General features: G+C 42.5%; 1 protein-coding gene across 5 annotated transcripts in view; it reads left to right on the forward strand.

Annotated features, from left to right (window-relative positions):
- The window catches only part of KLHDC8B (kelch domain containing 8B), a 72,009-nt gene that overhangs the window by 20,016 nt on the left and 37,845 nt on the right, over positions 1-14,148 (forward strand). For all 5 annotated transcript variants that reach the window (XR_011314960.1, XR_011314961.1, XM_069736388.1 and 2 more), the window contains one exon: positions 7,607-8,249. Coding sequence is in view for 3 of the 5 variants with exons in the window: in XM_069736388.1 (XP_069592489.1) it covers positions 7,760-8,249 (490 nt within the window). In the remaining 2 variants the exon portion in view is untranslated. The remainder of the gene's footprint in view (positions 1-7,606; positions 8,250-14,148) is intronic.

A 14,148-nucleotide genomic window follows, 5' to 3' on the forward strand; every position in this document is an offset into this window, starting at 1 on the left:
GTATTATAGTAGTTATATTCTTGTATATAGGGGCAGTATTATAGTAGTTATATTCTTGTACATAGGGGCAGTATTATAGTAGTTATATTCTTGTACATGGGAGCAGTATTATAGTAGCTATATTCTTGTACATAGGGGCCGTATTATAGTAGTTATATTCTTGTACATAGGGATCAGTATTATAGTAGTCATATTCTTGTACATAGGAGCAGTATTATAGTAGTTATATTCTTGTATATAGGGAGCAGTATTATAGTAGCTATATTCTTGTACATAGGGGCAGTATTATAGTAGTTATATTCTTGTACATAGGGATCAGTATTATAGTAGTTATATTCTTGTACATAAGAGCAGTATTATAGTAGTTATATTCTTGTACATAGGAGCAGTATTATAGTAGTTATATTCTTGTACATAGGAGCAGTATTATAGTAGTTATATTCTTGTATATAGGGAGCAGTATTATAGTAGCTATATTCTTGTACATAGGGGCAGTATTATAGTAGTTATATTCTTGTACATAGGAGCAGTATTATAGTAGTTATATTCTTGTATATAGGGAGCAGTATTATAGTAGCTATATTCTTGTACATAGGGGCAGTATTATAGTAGTTATATTCTTGTACATAGGGATCAGTATTATAGTAGTTATATTCTTGTACATAAGAGCAGTATTATAGTAGTTATATTCTTGTACATAGGAGCAGTATTATAGTAGTTATATTCTTGTACATAGGGGCAGTATTATAGTAGCTATATTCTTGTACATAGGGATCAGTATTATAGTAGTTATATTCTTGTACATAGGGATCAGTATTATAGTAGTTATATTCTTGTACATAAGAGCAGTATTATAGTAGTTATATTCTTGTACATAGGAGCAGTATTATAGTAGTTATATTATTGTACATAGGGGCAGTATTATAGTAGCTATATTCTTGTACATAGGGATCAGTATTATAGTAGTTATATTCTTGTACATAGGGGCAGTATTATAGTAGTTATATTCTTGTACATAGGGGCAGTATTATAGTAGTTATATTCTTGTACATAGGGGCAGTATTATAGTAGTTATATTCTTGTACATAGGAGCAGTATTATAGTAGTTATATTCTTGTACATAGGGGGCAGTATTATAGTAGTTATATTCTTGTATATAGGGGCAGTATTATAGTAGCTATATTCTTGTACATGGGAGCAGTATTATAGTAGTTATATTCTTGTACAGAGGAGCAGTATTATAGTAGTTATATTCTTGTACATAGGGGGCAGTATTATAGTAGTTATATTCTTGTATATAGGGGCAGTATTATAGTAGCTATATTCTTGTACATGGGAGCAGTATTATAGTAGTTATATTCTTGTACATAGGAGTCAGTATTATAGTAGTTATATTCTTGTACATGGAGGCAGTATTATAGTAGTTATATTCTTGTACATAGGAGTCAGTATTATAGTAGTTATATTCTTGTACATAGAGGCAGTATTATAGTAGTTATATTCTTGTATATAGGTGGCAGTATTATAGTAGTTATATTCTTGTACATAGGAGCAGTATTATAGTAGTTATATTCCTGTACATAGGGGCAGTATTATAGTAGTTATATTCTCGTACATAGGAGCAGTATTATAGTAGTTATATTCTTGTACATAGCGGCAGTATTATAGTAGTTATATTCTTGTACATAGAGGCAGTATTATAGTAATTATAGTCTTGTACATAGGAGCAGTATTATAGTAGTTATATTCTTGTACATAGGAGCAGTATTATAGTAGTTATATTCTTGTACATAGGGGGCAGTATTATAGTAGTTATATTCTTGTACATAGGGGGCAGTATTATAGTAGTTATATTCTTGTATATAGGAGACAGTATTATTGTAGTTATATTCTTGTATATAGGAGACAGTATTATAGTAGTTATATTCTTGTACATAGAGGCAGTATTATAGTAGTTATATTCTTGTATATAGGGGCAGTATTTTAGTCGTTATATTCTTGCATATAGGAGACAGTATTATAATAGTTATATTCTTGTATATAGGAGACAGTATTATAGTAGTTATATTCTTGTACATAGGAGCAGTACTATAGTAGTTATATTCTTGTACATAGAGGCAGTATTATAGTAGTTATATTCTTGTACGTAGGAGCAGTATTACAGTAGCTATATTCTTGTACGTAGGGGCAGTATTATAGTAGTTATATTCTTGTACATAGGAGCAGTACTATAGTAGTTATATTCTTGTACATAGGAGCAGTACTATAGTAGTTATATTCTTGTACATAGGAGCAGTATTATAGTAGTTATATTCTTGTACATAGGAGCAGTATTATAGTAGTTATATTCTTGTACATAGGGGCAGTATTATAGTACCGTAGTTATATTCTTGTACATAGGAGCAGTACTATAGTAGTTATATTCTTGTACATAGGAGCAGTAATATAGTAGTTATATTCTTGTACGTAGGAGCAGTATTATAGTAGTTATATTCTTGTACGTAGGGGCAGTATTATAGTAGTTATATTCTTGTACATAGGAGCAGTACTATAGTAGTTATATTCTTGTACATAGGAGCAGTATTATAGTAGTTATATTCTTGTACATAGGGGCAGTATTATAGTAGTTATATTCTTGTACATAGGAGCAGTATTATAGTAGTTATATTCTTGTACATAGGAGCAGTATTATAGTAGTTATATTCTTGTACATAGGAGCAGTATTATAGTAGTTATATTCTTGTACATAGGAGCAGTATTATAGTAGTTATGTTTCTGTACATAGGGGCAGTATTATAGTAGTTATATTCTTGTACATAGGAGCAGTATTATAGTAGTTATATTCTTGTACATATGAGCAGTATTATAGTAGTTATATTCTTGTAAATAGGGGCAGTATTATATAATATCAATAAGTATTAGAATATCAATAAAGACAGAATAAGATCCATCAACAGCAGTTTCCCAAATCCTAATTTAAGACAACAGTAAAGTTAATGTATCTACATTCAGATATGCTGAATTTTATGTCTACAGAACCAGTTGTGAATCTTTTCCGCCTCAGCTTCCCATCTAGACCTTATGATCTACGGTTTACAGCTGGACACGTTACTGGGCATCAGATCCTTCATTTTTGCAAGTTTGACTCAAGAAATACTGTACATAGTCACAGTAATGAGCAATGTACACCCAAATCCTTCATCGGTGTCACCCGCTGGGGGCCACTTACCTGGCTTTTGACCTTTTAGATGTTCGTATAGGTAAATTCTTTATGGTCCTTCAAACCTCAGAACTGACACCATGTTGGGTCCCAGTGGAAGCACAGAGACCAGGTAGATCATAAGACAGAAGTCTTACAAGGAGTGTGGCAGCTGATTAATATTTTATGAAGAAACCAGCGTCTGGGAAGCAGAGACATTTGTGTCGCCTGAATAATGCAGCGCGAGAACAACTTAATGTAAGCTCTCCGGTAAAATAATAATATGGGAAGGTATCCCATCCCTAGTGCCAATAATGTCAGATCTGTCTTCATATTTGGACGATCCCCTCTAAATTGGTAATTCCACAATGAAAACACTACTGGAATCTCCACAGTTAGTAAAGCGAAGGTGACAGTGGGTAGAAACTCTACTCTAGAAACAATGGTTGCATTTCGGTACCAGCAGGGGGAGCTTTGAAGCTTACTGCATACTGCTTATACATTGAAATCAATGATAAAGCAATATGCAGTGAGCTCCCTCTAGTGGTGGCTAGTAATTGAGAGTCTCCTAGTGGTGGCTGTAAGCTGAGATTTAAACTAGTGGTGACTCAAAGCTGAGCTCCTCATAATGGTGTCTGAAATCTAAGCTCCTTATAGTGGTGGCTGGCAGTTAATATTCTCTTAGTTGTAGCTGTAAGCTGAGTTCTTCCTAGCGGTGGCTGCAAGATGAGCTCCTCTTAGTGGTGACTGGAAGTTGAGCTCCTCCTAGTGGTGGCTAGAAGCTGGGTTCCTCCTAGTGGTGACTGCAAGCTGAACTTTAACCTTTTGGTTGGAAGCTGAGCTCCTCATCATGGTGGCTGGAAGCTGAGCAACTTGGAGTTGTAGATGGGAGTTGAGCTCCTCCTAGTGGTGGCTGGAAGCTAAGCTTTAACCTAGTGGTGGCTGGAAGCTGAGCTACTTCTGGTGGTGGCTGGTGGTTCAGCTCCTCATAGCGGTGGCTGGAGGCTGACCTCTTCATAGCGATGGCTGGAAATTCAGCTTCTCCTAGTAGTAGCTGGAAACTGAGTTTCTCCTAATGGTGGCTGCAAGCTGTGCTTTAATCTAGTGATGACTGGAAGCTGAGCTCCTTCTAGTGGTGGCTTGAAGCTGAGCTACCTCTAGTGGTGGCTGGAAGTTGAGATCATTTTAGTTGTGGCTAGGATCTGGGTTCCTCCTAGTGGTGGCTGCAAGCTGAGCTTAAACTTGTGGTGGTTGGAAGCTGTACTCCTCATCATGGGGGCTGGAAGTTGAGCTCCTCCTAGTGGTGGCTGGAATCTGAGCTCTTCCTAGTGGTGGCTGGAAGCTGAGCTTTAAACTATTGGTGGCTGGAAGCTGAGCTCTGAGCTCCTCATAGCAGTGGTTGGAAGTTGAGCTCCTCCTAGTAGTAGCTGGGAGCTCAGTTTCTCCTAGTGGTGGCTGCAAGCTGAGCTTTAACCTAGTGGTGACTGGAAGCTCAGCTCCTCCTAGTGGTGGCTGGAAGCTGAGCTCCTCCTCCTGGAGACTGGCAGCTGAGCTTTTCCTGGTAATTCGCTGGAAACTGAGCTTTAACCTAGTGATGTCTGGAAGCTGAGCTCCTTCTAGTGGTGCCTTGAAGCTTAGCTCCTAGTGGTGGCTGAAAGTTGAGCTCCTTGTAGTGGTGGCTGAAACCTGAGTTTTTTTTCTAGTGGTGGCTCAAAGTTGATGTCTTCATAGTGGTGGCTGGAAGTTGAGCTCATTTTAGTTGTGGCTGGAAGCTGGGTTCCTCCTGGTGATGACTGCAAGCTAAGCTTTTAACCTTGTGGAGGTTGGAAACTGAGATCTTGGAATTGTGCATGGAAGCTGAGCTCCTCCTAGTGGTGGTTGGAAGCTGAGCTCTACCTAGTGATGGCTGGAAGCTCGGCTTTAACCTAGTGGTGGCAGGAATTTGAGCTCTTTCTAGTCGTTACTGGAAGCAGAGCTTTTTCTAGTGGTGGCTGAAAGTTGAGCTCTTCCTATTAGTGGCTGGAAACAGAATTCCTCCTAGTGGTGGCTGGAAGCTGAGCTTTAACCTAGTGGTGGCTGGAAGCTGAGCTTTAACCTAGTGGTGGCTGGAAGCTGAGCTACTCGTACTGATGGCTGGAAGCTTAGGTACTCCTTGTGGTGCCTGGAAGCTGAGTTCCTTCAAACGGCGACTGCAAAATGAGTTCCTCCTGGTGGAGACTGCAAGTTGAGCTTTGCCTAGTGGCGGCTGAAAGCTCAGCTTCCCCTAATTGTGGCTGGAAGTTGAGCTCTTTCTAGCGGTTACTGAAAGCTCAACTTTTTCTAGTGGTGGCTGAAAGTTGAGCTCCTCATAGTAGTGGCTGGAAAGTTCCTCCTAGTGGTGGCTGCAAGCTGAGCTTTAACCTAGTGGTGGCTGGAAGCTGAGCTACTCCTAGTGGTGGCTGGAAGCTTAGCTACTTCTTGTGGTGCCTGGAAGCTGAGTTCCTTCAAACGGCAACTGCACAATGAGTTCCTCCTGGTAGTGACTGCAGGTTGAACTTCACCTAGTGGCAGCTGAATGCTCAGCGACCCCTAGATGTGGCTGCAAGCTGATTTTCTCCTATTGGTGGCTGCAGCCTTGGCTCCACCTAGTGGTGGCTGGAAGTTGAGCTTCTCCGAGTATTGGCTGCTAGCTGAGCTCCTAGAGGTGGCTGCTAGCTGAGCTCCTCATAGTGCTGACTGTAAGTTGAGCTCCTCCTAGAGGTGGCCGTAAGTTGAGCTCCTCATAGTGCTGACTGTAAGTTGAGCTCATCCAAGTATTGGCTGCGAGCTGAACTCCAATTCGTGGTGGCTTCAATCTCGACTTCTCATAGTCGATGTATAGGAAGAGAAGACTGGCTTGGTGATTAAAATGAGCAGTCAGTGAGCCTCCTTCATACACAGCGCTCATGATGTTCTGACATAGGAAGTTCCCTCCTGTGTCAAGTACAGGGCCAGAAGTTGGGCCGCTGAACCTTTGGCTGATAGGGACAGGTGAAAATTGGGGTTTCTGTGATAATAGAAGTGTATTAGTTATTACATTCTTCTGTGACTGTATAGGCAAATATGGGATTTGGAAATAAGCTCCAAGCACTTAGATATATTATAAAACGTCATCATTGCTAAATATTGGATCTACAGTAATTAATCAACTTGTTAGATGTGGGTTTGCCCTTTACATATAAGATCGTTGTCGGTATCGCTGCAGCGTCGCTATGTGTGACGGTACCTTTAGATGTGGGTTTGCCCTTTACATATAAGGGGCATGATTCGCACTGACCAATGATGCAGATATAATAGGTTTATGGTAATCTAATATAAATTTGCATGTAATTATGGATCTGTCAAGTCTTTCCTCTTCACACTGAAATCTGACATTCAGCAGATCCTTTCATCGTCAGTAATATATATAATTCTAATAAACTGGAAATGTGTCCGTGGGCTACAACTCGCAGGACTGCGACGCGAGATGCTGCAAATTGCATGTTATGGAGTCACCACTGGCCCAGAGCCGCAGAGTTTCAGGGGGCAGAAGATAATTACTTTGCGTCAGTTCAGGACGAGAAGTGGAGATATATAGTGTTTTATTGGGTTCACAGTCACCACCCTATACACATGCATGCTCAGTTTGGCAGAGCATGCATGTGTTCTTCATAGGGGAGAGCGGAATAAGCACATGCCAGACACTTCTGGTGGTGACTTATTCTCCCGAGACAAAAGTTTGGACCGGTTGTCAACACTAACCCTGTGACATCTGAGGTTTGGGTAGAGTTTGACGTCAGACGACCCTGCAAAATGGCGTGATTTACATTAAAGTCGTATGTCCATCTCATCAAGTTGTCACTTATCTAAAGGACAGGTTTATAATTTGCTCATCCTCATGGGGTGGAGGTGGCAGTCTCTTAAACAATGGATGGACATCCATCAGCTCGGCATTTCAGATTTTTTTGGGGGGAATGATGAGACTCCCAATGATCACCTTGTTATCACCTTTAGGTTTCTCCCACATGCTGCCCAGTTTACCACAAGAACTGACTGCCGTATAAAGATATGATAATAAATGAAAGTTTTACTTTTCGATAGTTTTACATCTCTGTAGGAATTATATGGACTAAAGTTGAGCAAAAAGGTTCACGAGCCCGCTGTCCAGCCGTCAAATTGTTAGTCCGTGGCCACCAGACGAGAGGACGGCAAACCTACTCCTACCTGTGGCATCCACGGTGTCTCGCCTGATTAGTCGACCCCGTGACGTCATTATTTTGTAGCACGGGCGCCGACTAATCACAGCGGGGATGCTGGCGGGGCCACAGGATGAGGGTCCTGTGAATCTTTTTGCCCAGCTCTAATATGGATCCACTGGACCTTTTTGAAAATTTGATTTTTTTTTTCTAGAGGGAAAATAACTCGTTCGGATGTTGTGTCAACTGTGTTATCACCCACCGATGACTCTGAGGACATGGACGTATGTGATGTCCCCCTGATGGGAATATGAAGTGGCCATAGAGCGACCCTGGATCTGTTGGTTCCCGGCCCCACGAAAAACAGATGTTGAGTAATATCATCCTCCAGAAGCCCTGGCTGGTCGTCGATGGGATCGTTTCTCCTGGCTGGCTGACCTGCATCACAAATCTCTGGTTGTCTACAATGCCGGTTTCTATAATGGCCTCCAGCGCCATCATGTCCCTCTACTGGGAAGTCTTTCCTTCAATGCCCACCTGCCGGGTTTATTGCACACCAGCGTGCCAAGACGGGCACTTGTACGTGATGGGAGGTTGTAGCAAAGCGGGCGTTCCTCTGGACACAGTGGAAATGTTGGATGTGTTGTCACAAACATGGGCAGTGCTACCTTCATTGCCGACCCCCCGAGCCGGAGCCGCGGCGGTCGCGGTGGGAAAACAAGTTCTGGTGATTGGTGGAATGAATTATGAACAATGTCCATTGGCAACGGTAGAGATCTACAACAGCGACGAGGGAAAGTGGGAAAAGAAGGCTCCTCTATGCCAGCCATCCATGGGCATCAGTGCCATTGAAAAAGGTGAGAAAAGACGTTTGCATCAATCACAGCTGTTTGATGTCTACATACGTTACATTACTGATCCTGAGTTACATCCTGTATTATACTCCAGAGCTGCACTCACTATTCTGCTGATGCAGTCACTGTGTACATACATTACATTACTGATCCTGAGTTACATCCTGTATTATACTCCAGAGCTGCACTCACTATTCTGCTGGTGCAGTCACTATGTACATACATTACATTACTGATCCTGAGTTACATCCTGTATTATACTCCAGAGCTGCACTCACTATTCTGCTGGTGCAGTCACTATGTACATACATTACATTACTGATCCTGAGTTACATCCTGTATTATACTCCAGAGCTGCACTCACTATTCTGCTGGTGCAGTCACTGTGTACATACATTACATTACTGATCCTGAATTACCTCCTGTATTATACCCCAGAGCTGCACTCACTATTCTGCTGGTGCAGTCACTGTGTACATACGTTATATTACTGATCCTGAGTTACAGCCTGTATTATACTCCAGAGCTGCACTCACTATTCTGCTGGTGCAGTCACCGTGTACATACATTACATTACTGATCCTGAGTTACATCCTGTATTATACTCCAGAGCTGCACTCACTATTCTGCTGGTGCAGTCACTGTGTACATACATTACATTACTGATCCTGAGTTACATCCTGTATTATACTCCAGAGCTGCACTCACTATTCTGCTGGTGCAGTCACCGTGTACATACATTACATTACTGATCCTGAGATACATCCTGTATTATACTCCAGAGCTGCACTCACTATTCTGCTGGTGCAGTCACTGTGTACATACATTACATTACTGATCCTGAGTTATATCCTGTATTATACCCCAGAGCTGCACTCACAATTCTGCTGGTGCAGTCACTGTGTACATACATTACATTACTGATCCTGAGTTACATCCTGTATTATACCCCAGAGCTGCACTCACTATTCTGCTGGTGCAGTCACTGTGTACATACATTACATTACTGATCCTGAGTTATATCCTGTATTATACTCCAGAGCTGCACTCACTATTCTGCTGGTGCAGTCACCGTGTACATACATTACATTACTGATCCTGAGTTACATCCTGTATTATACCTCAGAGCTGCACTCACTATTCTGCTGGTGCAGTCACTGTGTACATACATTACATTACTGATCCTGAGTTACATCCTGTATTATACCTCAGAGCTGCACTCACTATTCTGCTGGTGCAGTCACTGTGTACATACATTACATTACTGATCCTGAGTTACATCCTGTATTATATCCCAGAGCTGCACTCACTATTCTGCTGGTGCAGTCACTGTGTACATACATTACATTACTGATCCTGAGTTACATCCTGTATTATACCCCAGAGCTGCACTCACTATTCTGCTGGTGCAGTCACTGTGTGCATACATTACATTACTGATCCTGAGTTACATCCTGTATTATACCCCCGAGCTGCACTCACTATTCTGCTGGTGCAGTCACTGTGTACATACATTACATTACTGATTCTGAGTTACCTCCTGTATTATACCCCAGAGCTGCACTCACTATTGTGCTGGTGCAGTCACTGTGTACATACATTACATTACTGATCCTGAGTTACATCCTGCATTATCCTCCAGAGCTGCACTGACTATTCTGCTGGTTCAGTCACTGTGTACATACATTACATTACTGATCCTGAGTTACATCCTGTATTATACTCCAGAGCTGCACTCACTATTCTGCTGGTGGAGTCACTGTGTACATACATTACATTACTGATCCTGAGCTTCATCCTGTATTATACCTCAGAGCTGCACTAACTATTCTGCTGGTGCAGTCACTGTGTACATACATTACATTACTGATCCTGAGTTATATCCTGTATTATACTCCAGAGCTGCACTCACTATTCTGCTGGTGCAGTCACTGTGTACATACATTACATTACTGATCCTGAGTTATATCCTGTATTATACTCCAGAGCTGCACTCACTATTCTGCTGGTGCAGTCACTGTGTACATACATTACATTACTGATCCTGAGTTATATCCTGTATTGTACTCCAGAGCTGCACTTACTATTCTGCTGGTGCAGTCACTGTGTACATACATTACATTACTGATCCTGAGTTATATCCTGTATTATACCCCAGAGCTGCACTCACTATTCTGCTGGTGCAGTCACTGTGTACATACATTACATTACTGATCCTGAGTTATATCCTGTATTATACTCCAGAGCTGCACTCACTATTCTGATGGTGCAGTCACTGTGTACATACATTACATTACTGATCCTGAGTTACATCCTGTATTATACCCCAGAGCTGCACTCACTATTCTGCTGGTGCAGTCACTGTGTACATACATTACATTACTGATCCTGAGTTACATCCTGTATTATACTCCAGAGCTGCACTCACTATTCTGCTGGTGCAGTCACTGTGTACATACATTACATTACTGATCCTGAGTTACATCCTGTATTATACTCCAGAGCTGCACTCACTATTCTGCTGGTGCAGTCACTGTGTACATACATTACATTACTGATCCTGAGTTACATCCTGTATTATACCCCAGAGCTGCCCTCGCTATTCTGCTGGTGCAGTCACTGTGTACATACATTACATTACTGATCCTGAGTTACATCCTGTATTATACTCCAGAGCTGCACTCACTATTCTGCTGGTGCAGTCACTGTGTACATACATTACATTACTGATCCTGAGTTACCTCCTGTATTATACTCCAGAGCTGCACTCACTATTCTGCTGGTGCAGTCACTGTGTACATACATTACATTACTGATCCTGAGTTATATCCTGTATTATACTCCAGAGCTGCACTCACTATTCTGCTGGTGCAGTCACTGTGTACATACATTACATTACTGATCCTGAGTTATATCCTGTATTGTACTCCAGAGCTGCACTTACTATTCTGCTGGTGCAGTCACTGTGTACATACATTACATTACTGATCCTGAGTTATATCCTGTATTATACCCCAGAGCTGCACTCACTATTCTGCTGGTGCAGTCACTGTGTACATACATTACATTACTGATCCTGAGTTATATCCTGTATTATACTCCAGAGCTGCACTCACTATTCTGATGGTGCAGTCACTGTGTACATACATTACATTACTGATCCTGAGTTACATCCTGTATTATACCCCAGAGCTGCACTCACTATTCTGCTGGTGCAGTCACTGTGTACATACATTACATTACTGATCCTGAGTTACATCCTGTATTATACTCCAGAGCTGCACTCACTATTCTGCTGGTGCAGTCACTGTGTACATACATTACATTACTGATCCTGAGTTACATCCTGTATTATACTCCAGAGCTGCACTCACTATTCTGCTGGTGCAGTCACTGTGTACATACATTACATTACTGATCCTGAGTTACATCCTGTATTATACCCCAGAGCTGCCCTCGCTATTCTGCTGGTGCAGTCACTGTGTACATACATTACATTACTGATCCTGAGTTACATCCTGTATTATACTCCAGAGCTGCACTCACTATTCTGCTGGTGCAGTCACTGTGTACATACATTACATTACTGATCCTGAGTTACCTCCTGTATTATACTCCAGAGCTGCACTCACTATTCTGCTGGTGCAGTCACTGTGTACATACATTACATTACTGATCCTGAGTTACATCCTGTATTATACTCCAGAGCTGCACTCACTATTCTGCTGGTGCAGTCACTGTGTACATACATTACATTACTGATCCTGAGTTACCTCCTGTATTATACCCCAGAGCTGCACTCACTATTCTGCTGGTGCAGTCACTGTGTACATACATTACATTACTGATCCTGAGTTACATCCTGTATTATACCCCAGAGCTGCACTCACTATTCTGCTGGTGCAGTCACTGTGTACATACATTACATTACTGATCCTGAGTTACATCCTGTATTATACTCCAGAGCTGCACTCACTATTCTGCTGGTGCAGTCACTGTGTACATACATTACATTACTGATCCTGAGTTACATCCTGTATTATACTCCAGAGCTGCACTCACTATTCTGCTGGTGCAGTCACTGTGTACATAGATTGTTACTTTTAGGAGAGTAACCCCCCTTCAAATATTAGTTTTTCGGTGCGTTTTCCTCCGTTCTCCCCCCCAGATGCGGCAGTGCTCGCACCCGTTGATGAGAGCAGATAATGGGATCGTATTTAGCGCTAATATTGTCCTCAGAAGGGTCTTTTCGTTATCTGGATTCGTTAATTCCTTCCCAAATGTCAGCCGCCTAATTACCAATTTATACATTTGATCTTTAATGTCGGCGCTTCCTCCGGTCTCCGGCGCGGACTCGCGAGCGGCGCTTCATGGCGGACACAATAACTAATTAAATCGTCTTGTGAGGATGGATGATTAATGCTGACGTTTTGGGCTGTCAGTCACCGGAGACGGCGAGGAGCGGCTGAGCGCCTGTGATAAGTGTGTACAAGAAATAATCAGCCCCCCTTGTTACCCCGGCAACAGAGCTGATGGTTGCCATGGCGCCACATACTTTACATTGACCTGAGTATAATTAGTCTGGTTATTAACCTCTCCGGGGCCACGATGGGCCGGACCCCCACAGCTGTCACCTGTCACCGGTGCTCGGCCCATCCTGCCGTTCCCTCATATTATGGGACTAATATTATTAATGACGTAAAGAGCCGCACACAGCGCCCCCATTATAACGCCAGCTCTATTATATAGTCACAGTGCCCCCATAATAACACCAGCCCCATTATACAGTCACAGCGCCCCCATAATAACACCAGCCCCATTATACAGTCACAGCGCCCCCATAACACCAGCTCCATTATACAGTCAGTCACAGTGCCCCCATAATAACACCAGCCCCATTATACAGTCTCAGTGCCCCCATAATAACACCAGCCCCATTATACAATCAGTCACAGTGCCCCCATAATAACACCAGCCCCATTATACAGTCTCAGTGCCCCCATAATAACACCAGCCCCATTATACAGTCTCAGTGCCCCCATAATAACACCAGCCCCATTATACAATCAGTCACAGTGCCCCCATAATAACACCAGCCCCATTATACAGTCTCAGTGCCCCCATAATAACACCAGCCCCATTATACAATCAGTCACAGCGCCCCCATAATAACACCAGCCCCATTATACAGTCACAGTGCCCCCATAATAACACCAGCCCCATTATACAATCAGTCACAGTGCCCCCATAATAACACCAGCCCCATTATACAGTCACAGTGCCCCCATAACACCAGCTCCATTATACAGTCAGTCACAGTGCCCCCATAATAACACCAGCCCCATTATACAGTCTCAGTGCCCCCATAATAACACCAGCCCCATTATACAATCAGTCACAGTGCCCCCATAATAACACCAGCCCCAGTATACAGTCACAGTGCCCCCATAATAACACCAGCCCCAGTATACAGTCACAGTGCCCCCATAATAACACCAGCCCCAGTATACAGTCACAGTGCCCCCATAATAACACCAGCCCCATTATACAGTCAGTCACAGTGCCCCCATAATAACACCAGCCCCATTATACAGTCACAGCGCCCCCATAATAACACCAGCCCCAGTATACAGTCACAGCGCCCCCATAATAACACCAGCCCCATTATACAGTCACAGCGCCCCCATAATAACACCAGCCCCATTATACAGTCACAGCGCCCCCATAACACCAGCTCCATTATACAGTCAGTCACAGTGCCCCCATAATAACACCAGCCCCATTATACAGTCTCAGTGCCCCCATAATAACACCAGCCCCATTATACAGTCAGTCACAGTGCCCCCATAATAACACCAGCCCCAGTATACAGTCACAGTGCCCCCATAATAACACCAGCCCC

This window comes from Ranitomeya imitator, chromosome 8, assembly GCF_032444005.1.
Source record: "Ranitomeya imitator isolate aRanImi1 chromosome 8, aRanImi1.pri, whole genome shotgun sequence".
Lineage (NCBI taxonomy): Eukaryota > Metazoa > Chordata > Amphibia > Anura > Dendrobatidae > Ranitomeya > Ranitomeya imitator.